Source organism: Girardinichthys multiradiatus, chromosome 6, assembly GCF_021462225.1.
Source record: "Girardinichthys multiradiatus isolate DD_20200921_A chromosome 6, DD_fGirMul_XY1, whole genome shotgun sequence".
Classification (NCBI taxonomy): Eukaryota; Metazoa; Chordata; class Actinopteri; order Cyprinodontiformes; family Goodeidae; genus Girardinichthys; species Girardinichthys multiradiatus.
This window is the reverse complement of record NC_061799.1, coordinates 7,036,356-7,048,553: the sequence shown is the minus strand read 5'-3', so window position 1 is coordinate 7,048,553 and position 12,198 is coordinate 7,036,356. Positions and strand designations below refer to the sequence as shown.

General features: G+C 39.3%; 1 protein-coding gene across 1 annotated transcript in view; it reads right to left on the bottom strand.

The window, feature by feature from the left end:
• Positions 1–5,546: 5,546 nt before the first annotated feature.
• Positions 5,547–12,198, bottom strand: part of LOC124869451 (Y+L amino acid transporter 2) — a 16,129-nt gene continuing 9,477 nt past the window's right edge. The window contains exons 5-10 of the mRNA XM_047367299.1: positions 8,988–9,111; positions 8,240–8,343; positions 8,047–8,143; positions 7,785–7,934; positions 7,058–7,241; positions 5,547–6,073 (exon numbers count right to left, since the gene is read on the bottom strand). Of these exons, the coding sequence (XP_047223255.1) occupies positions 5,979–6,073; positions 7,058–7,241; positions 7,785–7,934; positions 8,047–8,143; positions 8,240–8,343; positions 8,988–9,111 (754 nt within the window). The 3' untranslated portion in view covers positions 5,547–5,978. The remainder of the gene's footprint in view (positions 6,074–7,057; positions 7,242–7,784; positions 7,935–8,046; positions 8,144–8,239; positions 8,344–8,987; positions 9,112–12,198) is intronic.

Below are 12,198 nucleotides of genomic sequence, written 5' to 3'. Positions count from 1 at the left end.
TTAAAGTGTAAAAAAGTATTTCTGGGCAAATTTGACTGTTTTGAATATTTGGCTCTCCAGGTAAAGAGCCCGGTCCGAACCATGTTTTTGAATATTTACAGGCCTCCTAAGTCCAAAACAAACTTTTTCAGTGATTTTAATGAGCTTTTATCTGTGATATGTGTTGACTATGACTGTTTAATTATTGTGGGAGACTTCAACATTCACATGGACAATCCTGAAGACAGAAGTCCAATAGATCTATGTGACACTCTTAGAAATGTTGGTTTGACTCAACATGTTAAACAGCAAACACACAAACAGGGACATATTTTGGACTTGATCATCACTAAGGGTCTAAACATTTCCAAGGTGTCTGTAACTGATGTTGCCCTATCTGACCACTTTTCTGTTATTTTTGAAAGCATCATCTGCAATGACTCAGTTTGCCAAAGAGACATGATAAGAAAACGCATCTTTAAGGACGGTGCTGCTGAAACCTTTAACCAGATTTATTCTTCTACCTCCACTTTGCCCTGTAACACTGTAGATGAGCTAGTAGATAACTTTCATTCTAAAACCTCGGACATCATTGATTCAATTGCTCCAATTAAAGTGAAAGTTGTTTCTGGGAAGAAAATGTCTCCATGGAGAAGTGCTCCACCAGTCAGAAGTGAAAAAAAGGAGTGTCGAAAAGCTGAACACAGGTGGTGAAAGACTGGACTCCAGGTTCACTATATTATCTATAAAGAGAGACTATACAGATATAACCTACATCTAGAAAATGCAAGAGAATCCTTCTTTTCTGAGATCATCAGCAAAAACATAAACAATGCTCGTGCATTATTTGCCACGGTCGACAGGTTAACAAACCCTCCTGTAACTGAAGCATCTGAACTCCACTCTACCAGGGCCTGCAATGAATTTGCTAAATTCTTTACTGAAAAAACCCAAAAGATCAGAGAGGCAGTCAGCACATCCACATTAACTCCAGTACCAATGTTGTCTCCAACTAGAACTGATTTTGACAAAATTTCCCAATTTCACCAAATAAACTGCAAAATCTTAGAAGAAATCGTACAGCAACTAAGCTCTTCTTCCTGCTGTCTCGATCTTTTACCCACAGCTTTCCTTAAGAAAGCTTTGCCTGTAATAACATCAGATTTAACACAAATAATAAACACGTCCCTTTTGTCAGGTGTTTTCCCCCAGGCCCTGAAAACAGCAATTATCAAACCTCTATTGAAAAAGAGCAACTTGGACAAGCTGCTACTACAGAACTACAGGCCTATATCAAACCTCCCCTTCATCAGTAAGATTATTGAAAAATCTGAGTTTCAACAGTTAAACAACTTCCTAACAACGACCAACCGCTTCGATGTCTTCCAGTCAGGCTTCCTGCTCACCACAGTACAGAGACTGCTCTTGTCAAGGTGTTCAGTGACATCCGTATAAATACAGACTGTGGAAGAACCACAGTGCTGGTATTATTGGACCTTAGTGCAGCATTCAACACTGTTGATCATTTTATTAGAGCGCCTGGAAAACTGGGTCGGCCTTTCTGGTACAGCACTCAACTGGTTTAAATCCTACTTGAAGGACAGGGACTTTTTTGTGTCAGTAGGTAACTTTACATCAGAGACCACAAAAATCACATGTGGCGTTCCCCAAGGGTCCATCTTAGGGCCCCTCCTATTCAATATCTACATGCTCCCCCTAACTCAGATTTTAATAAACAACAACGTAAGTTATCATAACTATGCAGACGACACACAGCTATACGTTACGATGTCACCAGGTGACCATGAACCCATTCAAGCGCTGGGTAAATGCTTAGAAGAAATCAATGCATGGATGGGCACACAGCTTCAGTTAATACAGCTAGAAACCACCAGTCAGGCTCGAAACCTGGGTGTAGTGATGGACTCAGACCTGAACCTTCAGAGGCACATAAAGGTAGTAACTAAGTCGGCCTTCTATCACCTAAAGAACATCTCCAGGATTAAAGGACTAATGTCTCAGCAGGACCTTTGAAAAACTAATTCATGCATTCATCTTTAGTAGAATTGATTACTGCAACGGTGTCTTCACAGGTCTGCCTAAAAAGTGGATCAGACAACTGCAGTTGATCCAGAACGCTGCAGCCCGCGTCCTCACTAGAACTAAGAAAGTGGAGCACATCACCCCGGTTCTAAAGTCCCTACACTGGCTCCCTGTAGCTCAGAGAATAGAGTTTAAAATACTTCTGTTAGTCTATAAATCACTGAATGGCTTAGCACCAAAATACATTACAGACTTGTTGTCAGTGTATCAACCACCCAGACCTCTCAGGTCTTCTGGCTCAAATCTACTCTGCACACCCAGAACCAGAACTAAACATGGAGAAGCAGCTTTTAGTTCTTATGCTCCACTAATCTGGAATAAACTGCCAGAAAACTGTAAAAGCACCAAAACCCTAAGTTGCTTTAAATCAAGATTAAAAACTTATTTGTTTAGAGTGGCCTTTGACTGTGCCATCTAAACATTATTAGTAAAGTTTTCAGTCCAATTTTCCTTTCATTTTCTTATCCATCATTCTATTCTCTTTATTTTATTTTATTTTTTAAAATTACCTCTGTTGTTTGATTTTATCATTTGTTTTTCTGTGTCTGTATCTGTGTTTATTTGCTTTGTGATTGTATTGTAATTGTATGTACAGCGCTTTGAGAGTCTCGTTGCTGAAAAGCGCTATATAAATAAACTTACCGTACCTACCTTACCTTTACCTTATAGTAGACTGTGAGTAGATATATTTAAATATACTTTAAATCTTTGATTGTGAAAGCATAAAGGAAATATCCCTGGTGATAACAAACCGATGCAGTGACAGCACTAATTGCCACTGGTTTCAGTTCAAGATTTCTCAGCTCCTTGCAAACTTAATAATTGAAATTTCTGTCCTGCTCTGCTTGTTTATTAAATTGCATCTAAATTAGACATTTCCTTCTGGGATAATTTCTAGGATTTGTTTAACGTGAGGTTCCCTTACCCTTAGTAGCAAGATGCCTGTATCTCAGTGAGTTTGTAGAAAGGTAACTCAGTCATCAGAGCAATGGAAGGCTAACACCCAGTGAGACTTACTTCCCTTTCAGCTGATATAAGCAAACAAAAACAACCCAAACTGAACATGTTTATGTGGGATAAAATGCAATATCAGCAGATATTAACATTGGCAGTTTCACACAAGGCTGTTGCTAAATAATGATTATCAAATGTTTGCAGTAATTTAATAAAATTCAATTTAGTTAATTCATATAACCCTGATTCACAGTGAATTACTAAACTGACTAGGCTAAAGTTACGTTAGCTGCTGGCTGATTTAGAAAGCTGTGCCTCATCAGTCCACCTCAAGACTGGAGTAAACATTTGGATTTTGCAACAGGCTCTCATTTGTGCAACAGCATGGAAGATGATACATTCAATGACTTTTCCAGGTTGCAGGTTTGTTTAGAAATGATCCTGATGGATTCATCAGGCTCTACTGAAAGTCTGTATGAGTAATATATCTCTATATAGCATTAACAGAAACATTGCAGTGTTATTGATCAGTTTGAGTTGTTTTGGTAAAATTGGAAAATGTCATTTTATTCTTATTACATTTTAATTTATTGTTTTGAAACACTCGAAGAAAGAAGGAAGAACTGAGTTTCACAGATGAATTAGATGTTCTTTAGATAACATGCTGTAACTATGCTGTTCCTGCCACACAATAACATAGATTTGTTTGATTAACACACTCCACCCACCTCACACTCTCCATTGACCCCACATTGATATTTACAACAGAGTTTATGACACACTGTCCTTGACTCCTGAGCAGATAAGATTGTTGCTTTGTGACTATAGTGCTAATCAATCCTAGGGACAGCCCCCAGGTTGTGTGTGTGTGTTGGGGGTGGGGTGGTGGTGGTGGTGGTGGTGCTGGTGGGGGGGGGTGTTTGGTTTTTGTCCTCTCTGCAGAGATTATGATCTAGACCTCGTATGCACCAGCAGGTCAATTATCTGGTCCAGGATCAGTGGTTAGTTTCAAATATAATACTTTTAAATGACTAAAATCTACTAAAATGTGAGGGTTCGTATAACAAGTTGTTAGCCTTTCAATGCTCTGATGATTTCTTTACATTTCTACACTGACTGGCCACTTGTTTACATATACCTCTTTAAATCGGTTTTAACAGAAACAGTGGATCAATCGATCATATTGCAGCAATATAATACATTAAGGCCTGAAATGGTGGAAATGCTTCGCTGAGGTTCAAAAGAAGCATCAGAATGGGGAAGAAAGGGGCTTGGTTGTTGGTACAAGACGGATTGGTCTAAGTGCTTTGGAAACTGCTCATCTACTGCCATGTTTACACACAGCCATCTCTAAGGTTTACAGAGAATGATCCAAAGATCAGACAACACTTATTGGCAGCTGTGAGGACTAAAGTGCCTAGATGAGGTCAGAGGTCAGAGGAGAATGGGCCGGCTTTGAGACAGAAAGGATACAGAAGGTGAAAAAACCACTTTTTGGATCTAAGAGCCGTGAAATACCATCTCTGAATGACCAACACGTTGAACCTTGAAACAGATGGGCTACAGCAACAGAAGAACGCACCAGTTGCCACTCATGACAGCTAGGAACAGTTAACCAAAGCTTCAGTTTGCGCAGGCTCAATAAAAATGGAGAACAACAGATTGGAGAAACATTGTCTGCCCAAAAGTATTTCTTCAGCTGCAACATTCAGGTAACAGAATCAGACGTCAATAACAGATAAACATAGATCCAGTCTGGCTTGTGTCAGCTGTTCAGGCTGGTAGTGGTGATGGTGTAATGGACTATATTTTCTTGGCACACTTTGGGCTCCTTTTTTACCAAAAAGAGCATTATTTAAATGCCACAGCCTAAGTATTGTTGAGTACCATGTCCATCTCTTTATGACGATAATGTACTATTTTCCAGTGGCTACTTCTAGTAGGATAGTGCATCATTTCACAAATCTCCAAATATCTCAAACTGGTTTTTTAAACACTACTGTGGGTCTACTGTCCTCCAGTGGCCTCCACAGTCACCAGATGTCAGTCCAATAGAGCACCTTTGAGATGCAGTGAAACAGAAGATTTACATCATACAAAAATGGATGTGCAGTCAACACATCAGCAGCAACTCAGTGATGCAGTGCTGCCAGTATGTTTCTGATGTCAGTTGAACCTATGCTATGAAGAATTAGGGCAGTTCTAAAGGCAAAGGGGGTGCAACCTGGTATTAATAAGGTGTACCTAATAAAATGGCTAGTGAGTGTTTTAAAATCACTCTAATATCATATTTGTACTGCACATAAGGAAACTATTAAAATAACTTCACAGAACCTCTCTTTTAAAAAATTGGCATCATCCCTTTAACTCTGTCTTTGTCAGGAAGTGTTAATAAATCAGGCAGGCTTCCTGCAGAGAGAAATATAAGGGTGTTTGTTCTATATGTGGCAGCTCCTTGCAAACGGAATCATTTACCATGTTAAATGTAATCAACTGTGAAGAACGCCGGATGAAATCAAATATTTTACTGTGCTTTACAATGGTATTATAGAGTAAATAAATTGTCAAATTGGCCCTGAATGAATAAAATAATACAATTTGATATGTTTTTTCTAAGCTAAGCCTGACAGAGGCCTGGATTCTTTCCTTTCAGCTAGAAGCATTTAAAAAACGTGTGCTTTGGATACACATTTGTTTCAAATGTTTCATGAAAAATCCTCACAGAAGATATTCTCAGAACATACAAAAGAGGAAAAATAACCAGCTTGAAGTTGCTCCTTCTCAGTGAGTCGTTTAAGATGTTAGGCAATGTTTTCATCTTGGCCTGACAAAAATATTAGTCTCAACAACCATCATACTGCTCTTTCCCGGTCTGTCCACGCAGGGCCCTGCATTCCAGTCCCCAGAAAGCAGCCGGATAAACGGAGGAGTCTGTCCACATCTCACTGTGTTTTACTGCCTGCCGGTGTTCCTGCTTCAGTGTCGAACTCAGTCAGGCAGCAGTAGAGCAACATCTGGGTGTATTTGGTGGTCAAGGCTTGAATAAAGACACAGTGAGTAAAAGAAATGTGAGAAACATTTATGGCGTTAACAGTCTGAATATGTTCAAAGTGTAGTAAATGTGTAATAAAAACCAAAACCGTCAATACTACTATATAGATAGAGATCACATGAACACCAGAAATGTAATTTCTCATAATTTCACATTGAGCAATAATAAGAGTGCTTAACTAATCTTAGCACAAAAAGTAAGGACATTTGTGTTTGATCCCTTATTTCTTAGTGGTAAAAATGCTTTGAAATAAATGTTGTTTCATTGGAAAGCCTGTTTATTTCTGTTTAAATTGTTTAAATTCAATCTTAAAGCAGAGGTTATGGAGATGAGATTCTGCAGCCAGTGGCAATCCAACATCTCCACTCTTGGGGACTGAACTCTACCCTCCAGAATATCAGTGCTCATCCCCACAGAGCGGGATTTATCAGAGGCTCCAGAATTTGGGAGTGGAGAAAATAGAAGGCCTGATGTTAACCTCACTGAACAATGCCGGGATCAACTTGGGTGTGTTATTGGTGCAAAAATGTCCAACACAACAACATTAACTGTCTTGCAACACCTGCTTGCTGCCGTCCAACAGGAGTGTGTGACCAAGCCGGTGACCAGTATGGTGAAGAGCCAGGCTATTATGGCTTTGTATGGTTCCCTCACTCACTGTTGAGGGCCCTGTCTGTTTAATGAATAAATTAATAAAATTGCCAATATGTCTCACGCCTTCACACTTCAATCAACCGATCTCATAAAGATATCAAATGAGTCAGTAGCAGAAGAGGCTGTTTGGTATCAACAGAGAGGCTTCGGCATACAGTTAAGGTCCTTAGAGACAAGGTACTATTTGAAGAAAAATACGCACTTTCCAACAGTTAAGACTTACTGGAAATAAGCATTGTTAAAAAAAATAAATAAGCAGGCAAACACAGATTTCCTTACTTTTTTGCTAATTGTTTACAAAAACATAAAACTTACAGTTGAGTTTGCGTATGAATCGAGGCTTCCTCTCCTCGGGCAGGTAAATGGTGACATAATAAACCGGCACACCTGACAGAGCTATGCCAATTCCTATGAGAGAATTGATGGTGTCTCCGTACAGGGGGACGATGACTAGGAACAGGCTGCACATACAGTAAACGATGGGGAAGAACAAGCTGAGCTGTGGAGACAGGAACACAGAAGATGGTTTGGTACCTGTGAGAGCATTACCAAACCTAGAACTGAACTGGGGTCCTGTTCAGTTCTGGCTATTGGAGATAATAAGGTTCTAAGATTATTTAAATCCAACATCAAGTTTACAGAAACAGACGGCAGATTGTTCACTGATATTATTTATTAAAAAAAGATTAAGCTAGAATTGAAAAGCAGTGTGTGTAAAACTAAAACGCTTTATTTTCTCATTTTTCGACGGTAAGCAGATAGGAAAAGGTGGAAAGAGTGGGGGAAAGGTTTGCAGAAAACGTCGCCGGTCCCGGGATTCCATCCCACAACAGCCTGCGTCGAGGACTAAGGCCTCTATACATGGGTTGCACGCTTAAACCCCATACACCACCAGTGCCACAGGCACCACGCATCATGGCAAGGCATCTTTATTCTAGTCTAATCTAGACATTGTTCCAGAAGAGTTGTTATTCACATTAATACATTTTCAAAAATGTACCTTTGTAATTACAATTGTAAATTGGGAAAAAGCAAACTGTACCTTAACTGGTCTGTGCCTCTCTGGCTGTTTAATGCGCAGGTAGATGAGGCCAGCCACAGAGAGACCAACATAAAGCCAGTAACTGAAGCTGAAGTAGTTGATCAGCTGGAAGACATCCTCCACACACAGGAAGATCAGACCCATGAGCCCCTGAAGCCACAATGAAAAAGATGCAAATTTTTTTCAATTTTTCATTTTTTCCATTATTAGTTTTATAATTTTTGGCTCATTCCTTTGGATACAATGTGGCTATGCTCCTCACATTGAATAGCAGGGCAGGTATGGGTGTGTAGCGGTTCAGGTGGATCAGGCTTAGACTGTCGGGGAGGTGGCCCTCCCTAGCTCCAACAAAGAAAAGCCTACGTTCCATAAATACAAAGATTAGCAAAGCATACTAATGGGTCCTTTAACCGTATGAACACAATGTGAGCACCTTATCCATGCTTTCTGAGTACCGTGAAGCAGCAATGAGGGAAGCGTTGAGTCCTCCATAGCAGGACATGGCCACGGACACAGGGACGATCCAGTTGAATGAACCAAGTGCTGCATTTCCAAATGTCTGTGGAGTAATGAATGAAGGGTTTATTAAAAAGATGAAACTAAGCATCGACTCCAATGAGTCATCCAGAGGTGCAGCCAAGGTTTAGTTTGTGTTTGGTAGATACAAGTAATGGTGAAGTCTTTGGAAGGCTTTATGGATAATTACTCAGGTTTTATTAATCAATCAATTATTCATTATGCTTTAATTTGCTTTAAATGTTTTTGCATAAATAAAGTCATATAAAAAATAAGATATTTTAAGTTCTTTCAAAATAATGCTTACAAATCAGTTTCTGATTTTTTTTTTTATTTAGCTCTGAAAAAGCAGGATATTTAATTTTTTTGGAAAAATTAACTTTGTTTTATTGAGAAAGTTAAAGAGAAATATATGTTTTGTAACTGACCAAAAAGTTAAGACACCTTACCCCCTGGTAGCTAGTGGCGCCCAGCTGAGAACTCTAGGTTGTAGATCCTAGCTGTACAGTTATGAGTCATGCAGAAAAAAAGTAATGAAACATAAACTGGCCAACCAAAATGACAGTACCAGTCACAGCCTGGGCACCCCTGTAAAATGTTCTGGCTGCCCCACTGCATTCATCTCTAAGTAGAGCAGCTTTATATTTAGAATCAGTGAAACTAATCTCTCGGGTGACGGCTTCTTACCACAGCAACAGCATCACTGGCCAGCAGGGATGGCATGTCTAGAACTACATAGTATGCAGCATTGGTCAGCAGATAAATGATGGTCACGATGGGCATGGAGATGGCAATGGCCAGGGGAAGATTCCTGCAACAAGAGCGACAAAGGGTGGGAACTGACTTATGGAAAAGCACTTGGACCTGGTCACAGCTTTCTAGGTCTGGATTTCCATTGAGCTATCACTGCTTAATAGTGGTGCATGACTTATTAAAGACACACTTTGTATAGTTAGGTTAGATTCTGTGTAGGTAGTATCAGTAATAATTGTGTTAGCTCATATTGCAGTGAGTATGTTAAAAAGGTGAAGAAATCCTCAGCTGGTCAGAGTGGACGTTTCAGTGAATTTTAAAAAACGACTCAAAATGAAAAAGTTCATATCCGTGGGATCCAACATTTGATTAGGGAAAATCAACCATCTACACCTACACGGCAGACCATTGTTTTCACTGTTTTCTCAGCCATGTAATTTGCGTGTTACTTACAAAAATTATGTTGCCAGAGGTCCTCCAGGTTAATCATCGATCCTCCAGGTTATTTTCCAAATAAATTGGGAGACCTGGAAAAGCCCTGTAGAACTGTAGCATTGCTGCGATTGTATACCATAAATGTCTCTCACCAAATTCAAGAGATGTTTCCAGTCATGCTGAGTGGAAGGAAATGGCTGGTCACAACTAATTAGGAAGACTGATATACCCGACAGCCGTAAACTGTAACTTCGCGAACACTGACACTGACCTGACAAAATGAACTAATGTTATAATCAGTTAATAGTTAACTGCAATTCTGATACTATAATCAATTCTGATACTATAATCAATTCTGATACTATAATCACCATTATTTGTTATTGCAATTGTACATTCCAACAGAATCTGTATTTAACCCATCCCTTATGCCCTTTATCCACTGGTTGTTTATAGGCGGCGCGGTTCTACTCCACTCAAACTCTCTCTACTCGACACAGAACCTGTTGTGTTTCCACTGACCCACTGACGGTTGGAGTTATGGCTTGAAGTCCTGCCTCCAGCTATCTGTTTAGTGCGCTGTGCCGCTATTAAAGTTGCTGCATGACATTGTCACGTTAAAGTAATCTGCGGTAAACTATAAAAAATAACAATAAATAAATAAAAACAAAACAAACAAATATAAATAACTGTATTAGTGTATAGGCAAGAATGTCTTCTATACATACTTTTGACCACAGAGTTTTGTGTGTTTTGGGTGAAATGAATGTGGATCTAGCTGATTTTATGTGTGCTGAGCTGATTTAAGATTTTAAGCCTGAGCACAATTCACAAAGCTGATGTGCTATCATTTTTTTTTTCTTTCAGCCTTCAGGTGTGGTTTATGATTTGTAAATAGTAATATTTTACTTCAAATTAGCCCACTCCGGCCATTGTGGTCCCTAATATTTTTGTAGTCACTCTTGTGTTTTAATAACTTTTCACTGCGCTACCACAGCAAAAACCTTCTAATTTCTTCTGGTCCCACGGCCAATCGGTGAACAGCAGTCTGTTCACGTCACATGTAGTCCCTACTCAGCCCCAGTCGTACCTACTCAGGGGCAGGGACCAAAAAAACAGGTACCAGTAGGGAACAACACACACAAAGCAGGCAGAGTAGAGTGGAGCTGGGCTAAATCCAGCCACTGCAAAAGGGGCATTAGAGAACAGTGGGCATCTTGCAGCACCTGCGACACATTCTGGGGCTAAGGGTCTTGATCACACACCCAAAATAGCAATCTTGTTTTAAACCGGGAAACTTGCAGCCTCTCCAGGACATAAACACCCTGCTCCACCCTCAGAAATCTTACAGCCATTCATGTGAATCCTATTTTACAATCCTTTAAACCAAGATACTCAAAGTTCAGTCCTCAAAGCTGGTGTCCTATAACTTTTAGATTTGTCTTTGGTTCAACACACCTTACTCAAATAATCAGGCCATTAGCAGGATGCAGAGGAGGTATATCAGCCTTTTTTTTCATGTATATAGGACCAGAAAAACAGTTGTGCCCCAGCCATTGGACAAAACATAGATTGGACTGTACACAAACAAAGAGACTGATTAAGCTCTGAATCCCAGAATGCATTGCATTAACTTACTTTTAGTACAACCCAGGAAGGAGGAGTCAAACTAGGAATCCCTGTGACGCTAGAAATACAAACTCTGGTACGCAGCAGAATTTGCTCTCTTTTCTTGCTGCCCGCCACTCGAGCAGCCCAAGGGGTGGCAACATGCCTAAATGTTCTGACTGAGGTGAACTGCTTCTTCGAAACTTAGATCCAAAGTTGAGTATGATCTGACATTTGTGTACCTGTATATCATATATTGGCCAAGCGTTATGTTATGATCTGCTATATGTGCATTCAGCGTTCATATCACAGGATAATTAAAACAAACTGTCTTAAACCTTTCAAAAAAAGAATCTAAGCCAGAGTTGCCCCCGATGTCTCTAATCATGTCGAGTGAAGCGGCTTCCGTCTTCCGCCGCCCTGAGATGGAAAAGCATAGGAATGCACCCCCCAGCAAAGCATTGCAGTTCCACTTTATATAGACCTCAACTGAATTAGTTAAGTGTGAAAAGGAGGGATTTAAAAGCTTGATATGTCCTCTTTAAGACAAACATGGATTCTTAAACATAAATATCCACAATACACTGTGACATCACTGCATAATTTTATTTGTTATGATTTAATCCTGTGTTCCCTTTTTCATAGTTTAGTAGCTCTCCTGTTTCTTTTCTTTTTACTTAGTAGTGTAATTAAATGAAATATGAAATAATTTAACATGGGATTGGATTTTTTTTGTTAATAACTTCTTATATTTTGGAAAGTAGTCTGTATTTATTCTGTATATGTAAGCAGGGCTTGCTGTTACCAAACACCAGAGCTCAAATGACCTCTTTCATCAACTGTTCTATAATACCAAGCCATACTAGGGTGGGATTCACAGGACAATACTTGACAGACCAAAAGTTGTTTGGCTAATGATTATGAAATATGGTTTTATATTTATTATTTATTTATATTTATTAGTAAATTTGGTCATATTAATTGGTAAATATTAGCTCTTTATTGTAATTATTAATAGTTGCTAATAGCTAAACTAAACATATTGTTACATTATTTGGATTGGGCACAGAAGAAGATAATTATTTACCCAGGAAATGGGGCT